General features: G+C 42.6%; 1 protein-coding gene across 12 annotated transcripts in view; it reads right to left on the minus strand.

Annotated features, from left to right (window-relative positions):
* Positions 1-21,768, minus strand: part of mcf2lb (mcf.2 cell line derived transforming sequence-like b) — a 47,935-nt gene that overhangs the window by 23,143 nt on the left and 3,024 nt on the right. For 4 of the 12 annotated variants that reach the window (XM_026144539.1, XM_026144537.1, XM_026144538.1 and 1 more), the window contains exons 1-3: positions 14,320-14,901; positions 1,446-1,529; positions 257-371 (exon numbers count right to left, since the gene is read on the minus strand). In XM_026144539.1, the coding sequence (XP_026000324.1) occupies positions 257-371; positions 1,446-1,529; positions 14,320-14,476 (356 nt within the window). In that variant the 5' untranslated portion in view covers positions 14,477-14,901. Of the gene's footprint in view, positions 1-256; positions 372-1,445; positions 1,530-5,833; positions 5,942-9,947; positions 10,896-12,358; positions 12,673-14,319; positions 14,903-21,768 lie in introns of those variants that run through there. The other 8 variants (XM_026144531.1, XM_026144530.1, XM_026144542.1 and 5 more) reach the window with 6 other exon arrangements.

The following is a 21,768-nucleotide window of genomic DNA, read 5'->3' on the forward strand; positions in this document are numbered from 1 at the left end:
CCAGTACATCACTATCCTTCCTCTAGTTTCAATTCAGGTGATCAGCATGAAAACTTCCCTAGTTTGAGCCACTTTCAAAGCCTTTCTATTTTATTACATAATATTTGATACTGTCTGGGCCACATGGTTTATCCATAAACCTGGATATGTTCATCAGCAGTACTTTGTTGCAATGACCGTAGAGAAACCAAGGGAAAGGTGACACAGGGTGAGCGAGATGAGACTTTAATTAGAGGTGAAAAAGTTCAGACTTTACCTTGGGACGCTTGTCAGATAGGTCAACACGTTGTGAAACTCCTTGTCTGTGATCTCCCCAAATGCAGGGAATTCTGGGAACACAATGATGGGGCTGCCATTATCTCCTCTTCCTCCTAAGAAAAGGAAAACAAGATACACTGAAACTTTCCAGATAAAATAGGGGGTTCTGTAAGAATGCTTTTTGTTTAATAGGACATAAGAATAGAACGAAAAATGCAGTCACAAGGGGGCACTGATGTGAAGACTAGATTGTGATACTGGAGACTGGACAGAAAAAAATACTATATATTCACATAAAAAAATATAGTCTTGTAGGCTCTCGTTCTCTTCAACAGACAATCGGCAAAAAGCCACTGGTTTCATGTAAATACATGTTTTCTCCAATACTGATCTCCAGCACATGATTTAAATGTTGCCTCAGGTTTGAGACTTTGAGACTCAGAGATCATTTACATGAAATAATGACAAAAAAGAAATATTTGAGTGTTCTCACTCTCAATAAGACGATGACAAAAGATTATATAACAATTAAAGATGGAAGGATAGTAAAATAATAAAATGATATGAGACAGAGGGATGCTTCAGTGTTTGCACACAGTGAATAACGTTGACAACAACAGTCTCACCACGCGCACACACGCACGCGCATGCCTGTCCCTGTGTGAAACAGCTGCTCTGTCAGCACTCATGACTAGAATATAAATCTCTGCCTTTTCCTTCCCTCATCACTATAGCAACAGCAAGTGCATGGTCATGGTTTCAACGTCTGCTTAGATCTTTGTCTGCAAAATGTTTTCTCAATTCTGCCACAGCCACAAGGTCGCCTCTTGGACAGGATTTTTGTCACTGTAGGACTTGCTGTAGCTTGAAATGTCTTTAAAATGATGCTAAAAATACACTTTTTTGGAGGTGAAAACATCTAACATGCAGAGGCGGTAAGTCCAAAAATTCCAGGTAACAGTATCAATGAAGCATGGGCCGTAACGTGATAAACCGTGAAGAGGAAACCGATAGAGGGGAAATTTGAATGGCAAATTAAAGCTGTCCTGTTCAGCTGAATTATGAAAAATTTAAGAGGAGTGCTGATCATTGAAAAATAGCAAACAAAATGACAAAGAACCCAGATCCGGTGAAGCAGACAGACAAAACAAAAAGGAAGACAAAAAAAAAAGACATGGCAATTTGACCTGAAAGGAAGGCAAACTTCTTTTGCAGGTCAGGAGTGATGTCAGCAGCGCGGAGAGGACAGCTGTCCAGCTGCATGATCTCATCTGGAGAAAAAAAAGTTACAAAATTATAAGTAGCAATACATCTGAACCGAATACACAAAGTTTAGCAAAGTCTGACAGATTAATTTGAGGATTGTTTAGACTGTCATGGTTCTAAAAATATGTCTACCATCTCTACACATAATTCATTAATAAAACAGTATATTGTGGTGCATTTTCATATATACTTCATTTCACCAAAACGCAGGTTACTTTTGCTGTAAACAAACAGTACTGATATGTTAACAGGCTTTGTCAACAGTTCTTGATCTGCCCATGTGCTCGCCTCATACAGATTAAATTAATCAGATTAAAGGTCATTCCCCCAGTTGGAGATAGAGATTGTAATTATACTGGGGATCAAACTAGAGGTTAGGGAGCCTTGTAGGCTAGACAAGCTGTAACATAATATGCAGAAGTGGAAGGAGATTTTAATCACGCAACAGACAACTTTCCAAAATAATCTTCACCACAAAGCACAGAGAAACAGATTAAATACATATTGAAAAAGCTTTACAGATCCCAGTTTCTGAGCTTTTAACCCTCATGAATATGTATTAAAAGGGACTAAAAACATACTTTATGTCCTCGGTTGGCCTCTCACTACAGTTTGAGTAATCAACTCTTAAATTAACATGTTACTTTCTGCTGAACTATTCTGGTTGCATCACATAAGAGTTTCGGTGTTCTTTTCAACACTTCTCAATGATTTGAAGCAGAAGGGGCTCAACAGGGAAACTTACTTTGGTGCACCAGTTAGGACTGGGCAATCATGAATTAAGACTCTGGCTGAAGTGGCAGGGTCGCTTACTGATGTTGGCACAGGCTGCTGTGATGAAGAGGGCAAAACTCTAGCAACACTCACAGCTGATTTGGACTACTGCGGTGAATGCTGTAGGGGTCATGACTGCCTGGTATTTTATATGCAATGGAAACTATACAATAACAACTGCCCAGAGCTCAACTTGAAACTGATAGTCATACATTATATACATACAATAAAAAAAATGAACATCACTCACTCCCACTGTTAAGACATGTAAACTAAGCCACCTCCACAGCATCCATAAAAAAGCAGTACTCTACTGTAATCCATACATATCATTCACATGTTTCTATATCAAAGATCTAAACAAGCTCTGTGAGCTTTGTTGTGTTTTATTTAAAAAAGTTTTTTATTGGTTTTGAGCAGGGAAAACAAGCAGAGAAAATGTGGCACTGCTGTAATGAACTCTGTGCCATTTGCTATTACAGTTTGGTATTTAATTATTTATGCTGAGATGTGTTTTATGTGACGAGCTCAATAATATAAGTGTTACACTTGCCCCAGTGTACCAGTACATCTGTCATCCTGTCATTAACTTTCTACAGTTACATTTAAGCTTCAGATTTATTCCTAGTGCTGATTGGCTGCAGAAGTTTCACCTTCGCTCACATAAAACCCAAGAAGCTGGAGCTTCTGCTCCCTCACCTCCATCAGCACAGGCATTATTCCTGTGTTACTTTTGCAGTTGTGTTTATTATTTATTAATTATGAGTTGAGTAGAAAGTTAGTGGCAATCCTTTTTTCAGTTGTGGTTCGATTAATTTGGGGAAGAAGCTTGAATCAGATGTGTGGTTGTTTCTGGGTTTTCTTTCTCTTGCAGCAGCGTTCAGGCATCTTTTACATCAGGTTCTTTTGAGCCATGGATTTAAGGTCCATAATGAGACCTAATAATTTAATTTAAAAACAGAACATGGGCAAATCTGAAGCACTACTCTATTTAGTTCCTACAGAAACATTCATGTTCACTAAGCTATCCAGGAACAGAAATCTGTATTATATTGAGCCAAAAGAGAGAAAGAACATTTATTTGTGCCATCAAGTTTCTAGGAGGGGAGTTTCCTGTAAATATGGATGTGAACACAGACATACTGCTTAAGATAAGACTGAAGAGCAATATTGACTTTTGGTATCAGTCTGACTTTGTTTGCTTCATTTTCCTAAAGCACATAATTCACACTGGATTCACATGTTATTGTTTCACTGTATCAAAAGTATTATTTTATTCCCTCATCATTATGATCTTTTCTTTGAAAAGGACATTAGTGGGGCCTCTGTGGATCGGGCTTGCTCTGGCACACCTCCTGGTTGCTTGACTGCGTTGGGATCTGTAAAGTCTGCAAGCCCAGGCTCTTCTTTATTTTGTGATGTGGCAGTGTCCTGACTGGAGACTGCCACTGGTCTGATGCGCTATATCTGCAATCGATCATTGGTTTTAATGTTGTGGCTATACTGCAAGCTGTTATGCTTCTTTTGATATCTATAGCAAGAGTCCATCCATAAACATACATAAGGAAGAGGGTGCCTAAAAAATATACGCATGGAAATTATTAGAACTTAAGAGAGACAACATAACGGTAAATTAAATGGTTTGTTAAGCTCATCCTAGCAAACTCAAGACTTGGTAAGCTGACAAACATTAGACTCTAGACTCTACATGCACACACGAAACATTCAGAAGAAACCCAATGTATAGAGAAATATACAGAAAAGTCAGACGAATAAAGTCTGTCCCCAGAACCATACCTGTGTCCATGATATTCGCCAGAACAAAGCATAGACAAGATATGACCTGGTGCTTTCAGTCCATCATACAGTAATCCTCATTGTTAACCATAGTGTTCCCTTCTTTGCTGTGCATTTTAGGTGACTAACACCCTCCCTTTATGCAAACACTTGTCTTAGTGTAGCTTAAACAAACCAAAGTCTTAGTGTCACTCTTTGTTTGACAACAGGTCATATCAGGTTACTTGGCCTTTGGGTATTACCACCATCATTATCAGAGAGTTAGTGTAGTGGGAAACAAAAACATGTCACTCTCTTCCCTTTTCAAACAAAGCAACACACATATACACTGTTTAGTGATAAGACTCATTTAAATGTGCAGTCTTCGTCTGTCCTTTGAATCCGTTTTGCTCCCAGCTGTTGGCAGGGAAGCCCGAGGACTATTGTAACATTTATTGAGAAAAGGAACATATATATGTACACTAACTAGCAGTACAATAGGCGTTTCCTTTTTTACTAATAAGGACAAGACTGCAATATTCTTTTTAATCCAGGAAGTCAGACTGTTATAAATGGCTCCCTTGGTGTGTACAAACATGATCGGTGCGATCGTGGCTCAAGAGTTGGGAGTTTATCTTGTGATCGGAAGGTTGCCGGTTCGAGCCCCGGCTCGGACAGTCTCGGTCGTTGTGTCCCTGGGCAAAACACTTCACCTACTGGTGACGGCCAGAGGGGCCGATGGCGCGATATGGCAACCTTGCTTCTGTCAGTCTGCCCCAGGGCAGCTGTAGCTTGCCTCCACCAGTGTGTGAATGAATAGTGGAATTGTAAAGCGCTATATAAATGCAATCCATTATTATTATATAAAAAGTCATCACGCCACTATATCTCAAAAAGAAGCAATCTTTCAGGTAATCACATTGCTGCAATTGTATCTAATGATATAGCTTAAATACTTTAAAATTTGTTTAAATGTTGGGTACTGCAGGATGTGCCAAAGCCTACAAAGACTTGAAAAACCTGGAAGCTATTCTAGTGGTAATTCGATTTTAAGTCAACATACTAAATACAAGTACAGGTGACTTAAATGTATGATAATGCTTTGATGAAACAAGTTTCTAACGTATTTCATGTTAGTATTGACAACAGATATGGCAGATGGCATAACAGATCTTGATAAAATAACATAATAAGATCATGTAAACATGTTGATATATTAGTTTAAAAGCACCCGAAATAAATGGATGACATGTATTTATTTATTTCGCACATGCTTCACCTGTATATGTCATGAATATACCTGCAAACTGTTGCTTTCTTTTTCTCCTGTCCATATGTAAGCTAATATTGTTTTAACACATTAAACCCCCCCCCCCCACTATTTTTCACAAAATATGCTTTTTCATAGTGTAGTGGAATATGTCCTTTTAAAGAAAACAATAATAACAATAAACTGTTACAATTGCCCCCAATAGATTGTCACAGCCAGGGGGAGCCGACGGCGTGTAGCGTGAAAAAGAGACGAAACTGCATTTCAAACAAAAAGCGAGCCGTTTATTCAGGCTGATTAAACCTGAATACAAAAGGCAAATAAGGGCAAAAACTGAACTAAAACCTAAACTCGGGAAACTACACTGTGGTTATTATGATTAAACTATAATAACTATGACTACAGACAGGAACATGACTCTGAGCAGGAACATGCAAATAACTATGATGAAAAAACATGAACTGAGCAGAATCATGAAAAACTCTTAACCTGACGTGACGCAGAAGGAATTAACACCGACGACTTGACGCTGAACAAAGAAAGACAGTGGACTTAAATACATCCAGGAGGTGATCAGGGGAAGTGGAAACACATGGGGAAACAGCTGACACAAATGAACATAGTGACGTTACAGGGAGGAGTAAAATTAAACACACTGAACAAAGAAACACAAGACAAACAGGAAAAAACAAAACGTGAAACATGTGACATAACACCGGCTAGACAACATGAAGCACACAGACAAGAAATTCATGAGTGTAACACAGAAGACTTAGGAGAAACATAAACGAAACGAAACTCAAGGCAAACACATGATAATCCTAGATCTTAACATCCTTTCAATATAACATAATAAATCACAAATGCAAAAATAAACACAAAATTCTGGGTCACAGACACAGCCACAACAGTACATTAAAATCCTGGGTTCTAGTTACGAACACCTATGTTATAATGGGCTGTTGATGTAAATTTTTAACACAGGGATAGAACTGATGTGTCACTGTGACCCACTAAAGGGTCACAGTGCATGCATCTTTTTAAAGTTCTGTGTATAAACTAAAAATGCAAGGCACATGCAAGCCAAGAAAAGAACACGTGGTCAGTTTAAAACAGCCCAACAATGAAAGATAATGTGACATTTCAAACACCAAGAACTGCTCTTCACCAGATTTTCAAAATGTTTTGTACTATGAATGATTGCGTAGAGTGATATTGGCTTAATCATATTGTGTTTGACTATAACTGTGATCTAGCAAAAAGTAAACATATCAATGCCGTCAGTAATTTTCAGATGTTAAGATTTTTGATACACACTGGCCTTCTTCCAAGCTGTTAAGAGGAGTTAGGAGAAAGCAGCATTAAACAAACTCGAAAAAAAGTCATTTAAGAAATCAATCAGTAACAAAGCGGCCAAGAAAATAGGCTTTCAGCATTGTTTTTATAGCCACCTTATGTGTAAGAAACCAAATTAGCAATAAAGGGAGTGCACGTCAATGGCATGACCTCTGTGAAGCCTATCACACGTGGTCCTGTACAGCCTCTGTTTACTGTAGCAGGTGGTTTTAAATCTTGCATGACAGCTGGAGACCTCTGAGGTGGACTCCAAGATTACACTAATCTGCCACATCCAGACTGACGCATGTGTCCGAAGTTCAGTAAAGTGTACATTTCAAAAGCAAAAACCTGACCCAGTCCCCATCATCAGTCAAATAATCGGACTCATAATCTCCTTCACTACATGTTTCTGTAGCACTAAGCTTGGACAAATTTATTGTACATTACCCTCCTAAATGTAGGTGTGCAGACCATACTGATCACATACTGACTGATTGAACCTCAGTTTGTTTTAGTAAAAAATCCTCTTTTCTTTGAACTGACTTAGTTTTGTCCCTTCAACGCTTTTAAGGCCAAGCGATAATAAAGGTTCTCTACTGACTGACCCCTACAGATGTTAATCGGAACAAAAACTCTTTTCCTCTTTTCTCTCAAATTAACCTCAAGCAAGGGTGTCGCCCACAAATGGCTTTTTAATAAAAGAAACCAAGCAAGTGGATATAGGCTCAGATAAATGACCATATCTGATGTTCGTAACTTGGTAAAGCAGTGTTGTTACGTCGATAATGGCCAGCAGTGCCTGAGGTCATTGGACACAAAGCTGCATGAGGCTAGCCATCTGGAAAGCTCTCACAGGTGCTCGCAAGCTTCTAATGTGCTCAAGTTCACACAGAAACCTCCAAGAGTTTCCACTTTCTGACCTGCCCAACCACACCTTGCACCCAGAATCTCCCACGCAGATCAAATCAAACGCCGGCCCCGACCCAGGCCAGCAATAGCTGCACTGTTTAGAGAAAGGGGCTATTCGGTTACCGAAAAGTCTCCCCCTGAATATCCGATCTGGCTCCTTTTTAACAGCTTTTTTGTTTTGATTTGTTAACATAACCTTATGCATGGTTACTTTCTATTATGCATTATTATTATTACACATTTTTATTAGAGTCTTCACACCAATTGTATCTCCTATAGCCCTTACTCTACAAATCGTAATTTTCTCACATGCTTGCATAAACTATTGCCACATGCACAATGCTAAAAGCCCCTCTGGCTGTGAATTGAAACAGTATCAGATACTACAAGACACTGAAACTATGACGTTTTTTTTTCCAGTCTGTCTTTCTTTGTATTTTCTCTCCTCAGAGTATCTGTGGTGTCAAAACAACCTAAAGCGAGACAAAGATGTACGTGTAAAAGAGCACTCTTTACATTAAGATGACCGAGATGCTATTATTAGAGCATTCTGATCTTTAGTGATACAGTAACTATGTCTGTTACAAAAAATATTCCCTCTAAATAATTTTCAAGCAATTTCAACATTCCCTGTATACTCACATACAGACACACAATCACATACCACCTGCTGGGTGAGGCGCTAATGTTCTTTAGAAAGCTTAACGACTGGGATTAGCGACCACTCACGTACACGTTTGTGGGCAACTGGTCAAACTTTAGTGGGTCACAGTGACACACCTGGACTGCCTGCCACTACTGACACAGATTAAGCAGGAGTAGACGAGAGGAAAGAAATCCTGGATTGACAGGCCCACGTGACTGACACACACACGCACATGCAACAAAACAAACTGCCTATTTTCTTGTTAATTTATATGGTTAAGAAATTGCTTCATTCACCAGAGCTGTTTACTTGACCCACTCCCTCAATGTGATCTTATAGTAATGTACTCAAAAAATACAACATTTAAATAATTAACAGTTGGGATCAGGAAGGGGCAGGAAGCGGAGCAGTGGGGGTCTGGGTGGGCAACAAGAGGGAATAAGGTGCTTAAGGGGTCATGAAGGAGGAGGAGTAGCAGAGATAAAGCAAATGGTTGGAGGAATGCAAGGGGTGATATTTACCCCTGGAAAAAGAACAAAACAAAAAAACCCTATCTTATCTCATTGTGACTTACAGTGAAGGGACTTGATGGTTTTTTGGAACATTTTGCTGTTATAGTTTTGCTGATATAGGCTCACTTGTCCCCACTGGAGAAATGTTTGCTGCAATTCACTGCAAACTGAGACTTCATGTTAGAATGAAGCATTTCCATCCTACTGGGTTTGGGTTCCTATACAGCATTCCCATTAATAAGATACAAGAGGTCACTAAGTTTATTAGTATAAAAAAGCAAATAAATTGCTCTTTGAGTATATCGGATTTTGTTCATAAGCAAGGAAAGAGTGGAACAGGAGACTGACAGATGGGTTGGTGCAGCGTCTGCAGTGATGCAGAAGCTGCACCGGTCTGATGTGGAGAAGAGAGACCTGAATGTGAAAGCTACACTGTCAATCTACTGGTCGATCTATGTTCCTACCCTCGCCCTTGGCTATGTAGGTAGTGAACAAAAGAAAATGATAGTAGCAACAGAGCTTCAGCTGAAGGTCTTAGAAAAAGGATGAAAAGCTGTCGTTCCTCCACTTCAAAAGCAGCCAGGTGATGTGATTTGGGCTCCCGTTTACTCCAAAGTGACTTTTTTTGTGGGCATATGCAAACTGGTTAGTTTGAAGTGGTGTCTGGACATAAATGGCAGAAAGCTGGATGCATAGAAAATTGAATAGTAGTATGGTTCAATCCCTTCAGAAGATTTACAGAATCTTCAAATATCTCTGTCAGCTTGCACTGTTGCTGCTTGTGGTGGCTCAGCACCTAATCGCGATTTCTTTGGTCAAATGATTTACTGGGTTTACATTGTGATGTCAGTCATTTCTGGCCCTTGTCCAAATTCAGTGCTGTCATGCTCTCTGAACCTCTGGTATTTTTTTTAGAGAGAACTAAATATTAGCCTTTCTTTTCTTATCAAAGGTGACACTCCAGAAGAAAAAGAAGGGAGAGGAACTACTTTCTCAGACCATGGATGAACTGAGGCCTGCACAAACACACAGTATAAGAAAAATAAGAATTATTTGAAAGTTCAAGAATGAAAATATCATGTCTTAATGATTACAAGATACCCCCTTGAAGATATGAGAGCCATTACTTAAACTGCTGTTAATGTAATACAACAATAAAAAAGAAAGAGAGGATGAAGAATGAATAGGTATAACTTACCACATAACCAGTTGCAACGGCAAGAAAATCTGTAGTAACTTTCCACCTCCTCAATAGTGAGCCGGACATGAACCCCAATTTCCTCCCTTGGCCCCAAAAATGCATCCAATACTTCCTCTACCATTTCCTCTTTGCTCCTCTGATCTTCCATATCCATGTTTGCATTTTCATCAGTCTCTCCAATCTCCTTTGACGTGTAATACGCCTCAATCTCAGCTGCCCTTCCCTCTTTCATGTCTTCAACCACAACCAGAGAATCTGTGTGTCCTTTAATTACACACCAGTCCACTTCCTCACTGTCAGAGCACTCCTGTGAGCCTGGACTCACCTGTCCAGCTAGAGTCACCTCTGAGTCCATTTCCAAGCAAAACCCAGGATCTAGCTCAACCTCGATGTCTGCATCCATCAAGGAGCCCAAATCTGCTATCTCCTCTCTTCCCATCTTCCTGTCCCAGTCTATGTCTCCTTCACTTCTTTTCTCCAGCATTTCTTCCATGTAGCTTCACAAACAATATCACAACAACAATTTCCCTCTCATCCTGACTCTACCTTTCGCCAGACACTACATTTAACCTCTTGGTCAGGCTGCAGGTGCTCTACAGCCCACAGACGCAGTAACTGAGAGGACTTCCTATTGCAACCTCAGGTTACCTTCCCTGTATACAAAAGCTACAGTGTACTGCTAGACCCCACCCTCTCTCCTGGTCCAACTACCTTTATACCTCCCCTAAGAGGACAGTTATCTAACTAGCTAAAACGCCTCCAACTTTACATAGCTGACAGTCTGACCAATAAAAAGGAAGTAGTCATGCCTCTTCATGACTAATCAAGAATAGGGAAATAGGTTCTACATTAAGCTGCTGTGCGTCACTTTGGTTATTAAAGGTACTGCAGCTTCCACTGCTCATTTACCTATGGCAACAAAACTCGCGATCCGCGTCTGCCTTATCTCAGGAAATGTGGACTAAAAATACAAAGCCTCCATTCTGACCAACCCATTCAAAGACATCCCCATTTAACCATTCACTGACTCGATCCATTCAAAGCCTCTATTCTTGTTTACTCCGCTCAAAAGACCCCATTCTTACAAACTTACTGAAAGACTTAATTCTAAGGAGACCTCTCAAAGAAAGACGCTGTCTCTTAATACAAAGTGGCAATTTAGATTCCATTACAGTGAGTTGTTCAAAAGATACATTTCAGTTAAAAAAAGGCTAATAGACTTGATTCTTTGTCTCCTAATTCAGCCAATATCTATTAAACGAAGATGCAGTGGTGCTAAATGTCTTGGGGAACATATACCTGTGTAAAGTGTGTGCAGCTTGCCTCTGCATCGGTGTGTTTGTGTGTTTAACGTGGGCATTTGCTTTATGACCAAGGGCATGCAGGTTATCAGTGCCATAAACTTTATAAGTTCAAAGCTAAAGCCACTAGACTGGAAAACTATGCAGCTTAAAGTGAGCAAGATAGTCAAACAAGGCACAGTCCATCAAATCAGCTTACAGAGTCAGTCGAATAAATGAAAACACGCTGCATAAAATGGTTAACACACACACACACACACACACAACCCCCATTTTGGGTAAATCTTTGTTTCCACCACATCACACAGGTGTTCTACTGGGCTGAGATCTGGTGACTGTGGATACCCCTTGAGTAAACTGAACTCACTGTCATGTTCAAGGAAGCAGTTTGAGATGATTTGTGAGATAGTAGGTTAACCTTCTGGGAGCAGCCATCAGAAGATGTGGCCCTTTGCATGTCCTTCCTTGCTCTCTCTCCCCTCCTTTCTGCTCGAAAAAGGCTCAACTTTTTGTGAGCCCATGCAGACTGTAACCTCGGCTTCCTGTTCTTAGCTGAGAGGAATAGCCCCTAGCGTGGTCTTCTGTTGTAGTCCATCTGCATTAAGGTTTGACATGTTCAGAGATGCTCTTCTGAGATCAACACAGCATTTTCACACAGAGAACTGCTGCTCTCTGCATATTTCCTTTCTTTTGGATCATTCCCTAGAGATGATTTTATGGAAGAATCCCAGTAAATCAGTAGTTTCTGAAACACTTGGACCAGCCTTTTTGGCTACTTTCTTCCTTATTTTTTGCACAAGGCAAATTTCTTTAAACGTTTCACATCTGTATATTTAGAACAGGGCAATTTAATGCCTGTGTGATGGATGCATGCAACCACACAACTGAGATACTTAGGTAATATTCATTTGGTCTTTTGTCTTATGTTTACGTTATGCTCTAAAGTTTCTGTGATCATAAGTTAACTAATTTGATATTTTGAGTTTACCTGTAATGCATGACAGCACTAAGCTATAGCCCAAATGTTGGCATAGACTTTGCTTTGCATTGTTTGTTATTTTATATAGGTATGTTATATTGATTATATTTCTACTCTTTCTGAGTTACCTGACCTCCGCTCCAGTCCTTCCTGGTTTGGCTGAAAGAGGAGGCTGAGGGTGGAGCTGGTTTAAATGCAGAAGCCAATAAAGTGGACTGGACCATCTATTGTGATCATGCAGGGGGAATGGGGTTCTTCTTGAATGATGGTTATCTGTTATCCCTTTAGTTTTCACCTTTGGTTTATATAATGGTTTATTCATTTGCTATATAACTGGAGCTGTTTCTCATTTGGGCAGGTCAGTTTGTTGAGTTATGTTTTTGTTAAGTGATTTTTGAGTAGCAGTCTGTTAAGGTAACCTCTTTTATGGGCCCACTTGGTTCTTAAAAACTTTATTTTTTGTTATTTTGAATTTTTGTAATCATCTTGTCCTTTTTGGGGGTATAATAAACCCATTTTTTGAAGATTATATTTGTGCCTGTGTGTTCCTGGCTGCTTGGATCATGACAGCCTGGAATAATGATTTACTCTGGTTTTCTGCTCCATTGTTAATATTCTGTAAAGTTTTACCAATAATAATGTATATGGACTCATTTCTCTTATATTATGTGTACATATCCTAGATTATATTTTTATATTTTATACCTTTAGATTAATTTATTATTGAGATTGTGCAATGTGATGGCGAGTAAATGCATTGAAATTTCATTCTGATGTAAACTAACTGGTGTATGTATTCTAATGCTCAGTTTGAATTTTAGCAGGTCATCTTGACCAAGTCTACATGTCTAAATGCTGCCAACTCTGCACATGTAGGCACATAGATTAAATATTTGCATCAATGAGCAGTTCTTATAAAGTGGCCGATTAGCATACTTCTGTATACAGTTTCACTGTCTACAAATGTTATTATAAAGGCTGCGACAACTGTGCAAAAATCACTTTGATCAACAAGAAGAGCGAAGAACTGGAAGACTATGAGTTACTTGCAAATGCAAGAAATCACACAAAACTACTGCACCAAAATATTTGCTAATCTTTTCTCCTGAGAATTTTCCATGGTGTCAGAGTTAATAGTCTCAGTCTACAAAACATAACATCTAAAAAACAGAAATCCCTCTCTCAAATTCTCCTCATGGCTAATGACTTAAACAGAGCTGGGAGGACAGGAAATGAAAACCTTCCTCCGAAATCTCATAGCTTCAGGTACAGACAAAAATGCACATACAGTGTGTTCAGATCATGCACATTGTGCATAAAGTATATGCACAAATTGTATATGTAGAAGTAAAACCTACAGCAAGCACTGCATGAATATCTAACAAAATCACAAAGAGAAACATGAGAAACAAGAATATGAAGACTACAAAAGGTTTTAAAATATTTATATAGACAGTCAGCAGGAGAATCGCTGAAAACAGCTGCTTTCTATATGTCCCAGATAAAGAAAAACGCTGAAAAAAGACCCCTGACTCACATGGCTTAAGCGGGACCATTGGCATCCCACTATCCCACTGAGAAACACTCTTCTTGGTTTTCTTCACCATTTCTTTTCTTGCTGTGTGTTAGTAAAAGTGGCAACAATCTGGCTGAGACGACACCAAACTGTTAGCTCAGCAGCTTTAATCAGCATTCCTTTGCACCAGCTCTTCTGCTGCTCTGTGCTGCAGTTTCTGCATCTGCTGAAGAATTTTTCACTGCTTCTATGGAAAAATGTCAGTGCAGCTGCCGAGATGTGCATGTTGGATACTGAAGCAGCTGATTAAGCTGCGCAGTCATGCACTCACACACAAAATGTTATACACATCAAGACACAGAAACAGCCCAGCAGAGGGGGTGGGGGCAAGGGAAGCCCACAGGAAACACTGTATGTGAGTCTCTGGGCGCGATGCCCTACATACTCTAGCCAGAGCTTCAATGAAAAATATATTATGCGCAAATACACACACAGGCACAAAAAATTGCGAGTATACGTGCACACATGCACACTCACTCTCACACAGAATACACTCTTTTTTCTCAGTCCTACCATCCCAGGCTCTCCAGGAGTTCTTGCGGCTGGCAGGGCTGAAAGGGAAAGCCGAGCCCAGTCCAGAGAATTCCAAGTTCTGCATAAGATGACTGAGGCGGTTCATGATCCGGAACGATGCCTCACCGCCCTCCCGAAGAAACTCATGGAGAGACATTAGAGCTGGCTGCTGGTCTCACCCCTCTAAAACAAACTTTGTCATCCAGAGACAGAGACCCCTCGCTGCACTTTTTAAAGCTTTGACAGACTCCAAAGCATAATTCCCAAATGCTGACATGGGAAGGATCCTTCTTTTAATGTGCCAGGTTACTCAGGATTACAAAGAGATGCTCTCACACGTGTTCCTGTGCGTAGATGTTTGCAGTGGCTACATATAAGATAAGCCTACTGTCCTCTGCAGAGCCACATTGAGGACTCAAGGCAAGCGCACAGTGCAAAGCTTGCAGAATCACAAACAGCTGAGTCACTGTCTGCATAAACTCTGAAACAAACACTGCTCACACTAGAGGTGAGAACAAGCCCAGGTCCCTTCACACACATTCGCACACAGACCCCTAGTACACACACACATCGTCAGTGGAACTATTGACAACTGAGAGAAGCAATGCTTTCCAAGGAAGGACAAGAGGGGAGGAGGGTGGAAGGCAGCAGAAGCAGAGGGCAGCCGGCAGAGCATAAATCCCCTTCTGCTGTTTAGGCTAATTATACTCCTCTGCTCCTGAACTAATCTACCCTTTCTTTCCCTCTATCTCACAGGATTCCTCCATGCATTAAATTCACAGTGCAAAAAACTACTGCGCTAAAGCCAATCACCTGTAAGACTTAAAAAACAAAAAACCCAGCAAAAAAAAACAAGAAAAAACCCCATAAACTTTATGGCAACAGTTAAAAAGTTTCTTGTTACTATGTTGCCTGAAACCGAGGAGGAGCAAACCCAGTGGAGAGGAGGTTGCTTATTGGCAGGCTTGGGTTTATTTGTGGGTTTTGTGTGAGTGTTTGGCTGGCAAGCAAAAAGGCAGCTTGCACTTTATAGGCTTAGAATAGAGATGAGAGGGGAGATGCACTCTCTCACATACCAATGAGGCACCTACAGCGGATGGGACACACAACTTCAGCTTGCTATTCAGTGACATTGTGATGGACCGAGTTGAAAAACAGGAGTCGTCCCAGGAATTATTAAAAAAATATGGTTTTCATTTATTTAACCCCCCAAAATTATATTTACAAAAGTAATAAATGTTGAGCTCATAAAAGAGGTCAAAGAAACAAAACTGAACTCAGGCAACGACTGCAAACAACAAACCAAATGACTGAGGGGGTAACAAACAAACACAATCATAAATCACAACACAATGCAGTACAATCTAGTTTGTTAATAAACTAAACACTAAAGAAGAAAATCAAAACCATTAAACCCTAAACTCAAATATTTAATTTAATACAAATACTTTGTTTTTAAATGAAAGAAAACACACACATTCTCCCCTTCAGTAGGAAGTGGCGGTGTGGTCCAATTATCCCTTTTTGCATTTAGTGGTTTCAAACCCTGGCTACCATCTTTTGTCCAGGAACTCCCAGGGATGATGGCAGGTAAGAAATAAAAAGAAAAAGGTTAGTCAAAAATCAAAGTAATGAAGTGATATGAATACATAAGTAAACTAAATGTGCGCGCTCACAAATAGAACAGATGTATCCAAACCAATCAATAAAGTTATCGGAAACTAAAGTGTGTTACTATGTTCAAATGAAGAAATGAAAATACAAGAGTTACTGACTTCAGAGTGTGGACAAGGGTTTGGCCATCACAGACATTCAGCCCTAATCTCCACCTCATCCCTCCATCCCTGTCTTCTTATTAATCATGTCTTATCCCCCATTTATGACATATTCCACCTCCTATACTTAACTTTCTATTACCCTTTTGGTGTTTGAGCACATACTTACATACAGTGCTGTGAAAACTTATTTTCTCTCTCTTCCTGTTTTTTTATTTTTTATTTTTTTATTTCTCACAGTTAACATATTTTAGATTAAATACATTTTAATATCAGACAAAGATAACCCAAGTGTGCTTGAGCTTCAGGGAATGAACTGATGAACTGACAACTTAAATTTCCTCTCCTTCATACAGACCAAAGCAATAACCCAATGTGGTAAAACCTGCAAAGAGCACAAATAAGTAAAGAGTCTACAGTCATGAAAAAAACTCCAAAAGTTGTCAGGGCATTTAACTAAAAACCACAAATGCACACTTATTAATAATGGTGCTTTCTTCTGTGCTCCACACACTTTGACCGGGGATCACCAAAGCCATTAGGATTCATCGTCTGGGGACCTCAAATCGAGCATTGCATTTTCTCAAAGTCAAGCTCAGCTGCAGTCCAAGCTGATCAGCTGATGGCTTAGCTGATACCCTTCTACACAAATGACAAATCCTATATAGGGCCTACTTTTTAAGTCTGACTGCAGTTGCAGCATATCACCATCTTCACCTCAGGTCCACCTTTCATGATTTCTTCTTATACTGATGCTCTATTCTTTGTCAAGGTCTTACTGCTTCTGTCCCTGCCTCTGGGGTTTCATGTACATTAGAGGAAGGTCACAGGACACAGCCACACTGCTAAATATAAACCACTGCAGATTGAAATCTTCTCTACACTACAGTCGTCCAGACTGAAACTTTTGTTCAAAATGGTCTCATTTAGTAAATGTTTCAGTGTATCCCAAAGTGGTGGATATATATATATATATACACTCAACAAAAATATAAACGCAACACCTTTGTTACTGCTCCCATTCCCCATGGGATGGACGTAGAGACCTAAAATTCATTCCAAATACACAATATAACCATCCCTCCCAAACAGTGGTCACAAATCAGTCCAAGTGTGTGGTAGTGGGCACATCTGCTATATTGAGATAATCCATCCCACCTCACAGGTGTGCCACATCAGGATGCTGATCTGACATCATGAGTAGTGCTCAGGTGTACCTCAGACTGCCCACAACAAAAGGCCACCCTGGAATGTGCAGTTTTGTCTCACAGCAAAATGCCACAGATGCCACAAGCAATGAGGGAGCGTGCAATTGGCATGCTGACAGCAGGAATGTCAACCAGATCTGTCGCCCGTGCATTGAATGTTCATTTCTCAACCATAAGCCGTCTCCACAGGCGTTTCAGAGAATATGGCAGCACATCCAACCGGCCTCACAACCGCAGACCTCGTGTAACCACACCAGCCCAGGACCTCCACATCCAGCAGGTTCACCTCCAAGATCGTCTGAGACCAGCCACCCAGACAGCTGCTGGAACAATTGGTTTGCACAACCAAACAATTTCTGCACAAACTGTCAGAAACCGTCTCAGGGACGCTCAACTGCATGCCCGTCGTCCTCATCGGGGTCTTGATCTGACTCCAGCTCGTCGCCGTAACAGACTTGTGTGGGCAAATGCTCACATTCGATGGCGTCTGGCACGTTGGAGAGGTGTGCGCTTCACGGATGAATCATGGTTCACATTGTTCAGGGCAGATGGCAGCTGAGAATGTCCCAGTTCTTGCATGGCCAGCATACTCACCGGACATGTCACCCATTGAGCATGTTCGGGATGTGCTTGACCGGCGTATACGACAGCGTGTACCAGTTCCCACGAATATCCAACAACCTCGCACAGCCATTGAAGTGGAGTGGACCAACATTCCACAGGCCACAATTGACAATCTGATAGACTCCATGCGACGATGTGTTGCACTGCATGAGGCAAATGGTGGTCACACCAGATACTGACCGGTTCTGGGTCCTCAGACCCCCAATAGCGCAAAAAACTGCACATTCCAGGGTGGCCTTTTGTTGTGGGCAGTCTGAGGTACACCTGTGCACTACTCATGATGTCAGATCAGCATCCTGATGTGGCACACCTGTGAGGTGGGATGGATTATCTCAATATAGCAGATGTGCCCACTACCACACATTTGGACTGATTTGTGACCACTGTTTGGGAGGGATGGTTATATTGTGTATCTGGAATGAATTTTAGGTCTCTACGTCCATCCCATGGGGAATGGGAGCAGTAACAAAGGTGTTGCGTTTATATTTTTGTTGAGTGTATATATATATATATATATATATTTTTTTTTTTGCCTGTCCCGTTTAGCTCTTTTGCCCTCAGAATTGTTGTCTAAAGGCAAAGAAAGATGCCCAACGGATTTACTTTACCAAACTGACCATCCCAGCCTTGCCGTAATGGTCCATTTGATTCACCTTTTATTGTTTATTTTATTTTCACTTACTGAATACGGGACAGACTTGACTGGGGGAAAGAAGGGGAGAAAGAAAGAGGGAAAGAGAAACCGCTGAGAAGAGGGACGGGGGAGAAGGGCAAAAGACAAAAACCAACAGAACGGGCAGAGAAAAAAAAATGCATATATCAATCACCTGGATCACCTGCTGAGAAAGAAAAAAGAAAGCAAGCAGAAGAGAACAAGAGTAATAGAATAAACAACATCACAATGATATATGGGAATATGACAGTAAATACTAAATGTTAAACATTATTGTGCAGCACATAAGATCAACAGAACACAGTGTGCTTTGAGGTAGGAGCCAAAAAGGGTGTAGTTTGTGGGTGTGATCACCCGTGTGTACACCTGTGAGCATGGACGCGCTTGTTGTTGTTTTTTTTAAAAGGTTCCTTCATGTAATGATCTGCTAGAGGGTGTGGGGGGGCCACAGCCCCGTCCTCCAGGGCATGAAGCAGGTGTGGAGGAGATCAAAGCTCCAGACATCCAGAGGCCCCCAGAACACAAGAGACCAAGGAAGACCAACAGAGGGGCAGCTGCGCCACTGTCCCGGAAAGAGCTGAGGAGAGTCCCAGATGAGGGCTCACTCAGCAGCCGCGGAGCAGAAGCCAGGGGGAGTTGCAGTGACGCGCCCGTGAGCTCCGCCGGCAGCCAGCTGCGCCTGAGTGACCGAGCCCCAGGCCGAGAGGCCAGGGGCACCCCACCTCCGAAGTGGCCCGAGCGAGCCCCAGGCTCCAGGCCCCGATAAGCGGCCGCCAAGGAGTGAGCCGGTGTGTACCTGGACGCCCACCCCCGGACACAAAGAACCACCAACGCACCGATGTCTGAGGGGGTCCGCCACTGGCAGGGGAAGTGGTGGTAGGGGGAGATAGGCCTCCAAACCTTGGAGGTCCTGAGATGTCCCCAGAGAGGTGGCGCCTGACACCCAACCTGACATATAGACACAGACATACAGGCACACACAGATACAAACATCCATTCCCACCCTCATGCTCTCATATGCACTTACTCCACACTCAACCAACGTGGAGACAGACATAAAGAGACGTTGTACACACGATCACACTCCCCAAGCGTACTCTACAAACCGGGTCTAGGTGCCCCCGCCTCTGGAGGGGGGAACTGCACCCAGACCCAGGTGGTGTTTCCCTTTTCCCTGCGGTGGGGGGAGGCAGACCGCCCCGACTCCGCAGCAGCAGGAAGGCTCCACACTCCAGACCGCAGTCGGACGGCCAACTCCTCCTCCTCCTAGCCCCCCTGCTCCAGCAGGTCGCAGAGAATGGGGGTGAGAGAAGACTCCGAACCTCCCTCCACCCGCTCATTGTAGTGTTGATGCATGTGTGTTCTAAGGTGCATTTAAAACCCAGGAGGGCTTGGAGCTACCTGCCAGAGAGCAGCAGGTAAGCGCATGGTCCCTCCTGCTAGCCCTCAATGTCTACGTGTATTTAAAATTGAGAGGTGGGCAACGATGCCAGGGGTGGGGTGTACACCCTGATGGTACTTTGGACTCCGTGCATCGTGCCCACCCCCAAGATCCTATATGTATGTGTAATGAGAGTGTGAGTAATGTGAATGTCTAAGTTGTGGGATAAAATTGAGGCAGAGGCAGCCAGAAGGGGACAGGGGGGGGGGGGGGGGGGGGTAGCCTCCTCTGCACCCTGGTGACATACCCCTACTCCAAGGCCCTGCATGTGTGGGTGGTTGTGGTGGAGCGGGAAGAGGGAGGCAGCTGGAGATGGGGAGGGAAGGAAGGGAGGGGCAAGTGACCCCTCCCTGGGGCCAGCTCCCCCGCTGACCCCAGTAGGCACCCCCACACTCCGTGACCCGCCAGGGAAAGGGGGCCCAGGCCCATCCAGACCGGGGCCCAGTGCAGCAGCGCCGCCCGGCCCCACAGAGCCCGGGACAGTCCACCCAACCCCACCACAGAGAAAACTGCACCCACCCCACCATCCACTCATCTTCCAGACTACATAAGACAATAAACACCCAGGCTGAGATCTTCCTCCACCTCTCCTGTATCTCCCCCTCCTGCAGAGGGAGCTCCTGAGGAGAGGAAAGCTCCTGCAAGATGTGACAATCTCCCCCACCAGTTGAAGAGCCCCCCAGGTGGCTCGATGCACCGGCGGCACCCTGCTCCAGGGCTGGGCCCCCATGCACCCACCTGCCCACAACCCCGGCAACACACCAACCAGGACCCAAGCCCCCGAGGCCCGGTCCGGGTCCCAGCCCAGAGACAGAGCACCCCCAGAACCTCACGCCCATCCCGGACCCACCCAGGGGCAGCCAGGCTACCAGGTCAGTAACCCACGTCCGTCAGCACAGACCCTCCCCTAGCCCCGCTGCACGCAGCCGCGAGGAAACAGTCACCTGAGAGCCAACAGAGCCCCTAACCGGACATGACCGCTACCCCGGGTTGAGCCCTCCAAGGAAGATGCCTCCGGGGAACCCCCCGACGCCCTAAGCCTGTCCCTACCCCCACACCAATCACAACAGTGAAGGCGGGACCAAACTATGACCCCCCACCCCCACTAGGTGATGGAGCTGATCAAAGGAGCCCAGAGCAATTGATCTGATGTGGTGGCAGAGGCTGTATCAAGACTAATGTAATAAAAGTGGTGGATATATATAGTGATACATTAGATTTTGTTTTACATGAAACAGTAATTGTAACTAGCAAAAGACAAATTTAGAATGCTTTTACTACCACTCTTGCTATCCCTAGGTACTATATCTCTCTGAGCATGGCTGGCTAGCTGGAAGCTGATAGTTGCCTGCTGGATCCATCTGGTTATACACCTGCTCTGCCTTTAAGGATGAACAGCATAGCCCACTTAGGGCAGAATGAACCATTGACCTTTAGCTTAAAAAGGAACCTGACACAATATAGTATTTGATTTATACACCTCCTTGTTGAGTTAATGTTCCATCAATGAAACAGTGAAAAATCTGCTCAGTTACAAATGACCATTATCAAAATGTAACCATACTCATGGGATAGATGGACTGCTTTCAAGCAAAGGTTCATGAGAGTCAGCTCCTTCCAAGCCATAAACTCCCCCACGCAATATATAATAAGCCTCTTCCACTTGGCTTGCATGCGTGTGCTGCACGATAAATAAAAAATAAAGAAACAGCCCCCCTAAGCTTCACC

The sequence above is a fragment of the Astatotilapia calliptera genome, chromosome 16 (assembly GCF_900246225.1).
Source record: "Astatotilapia calliptera chromosome 16, fAstCal1.2, whole genome shotgun sequence".
Classification (NCBI taxonomy): Eukaryota; Metazoa; Chordata; class Actinopteri; order Cichliformes; family Cichlidae; genus Astatotilapia; species Astatotilapia calliptera.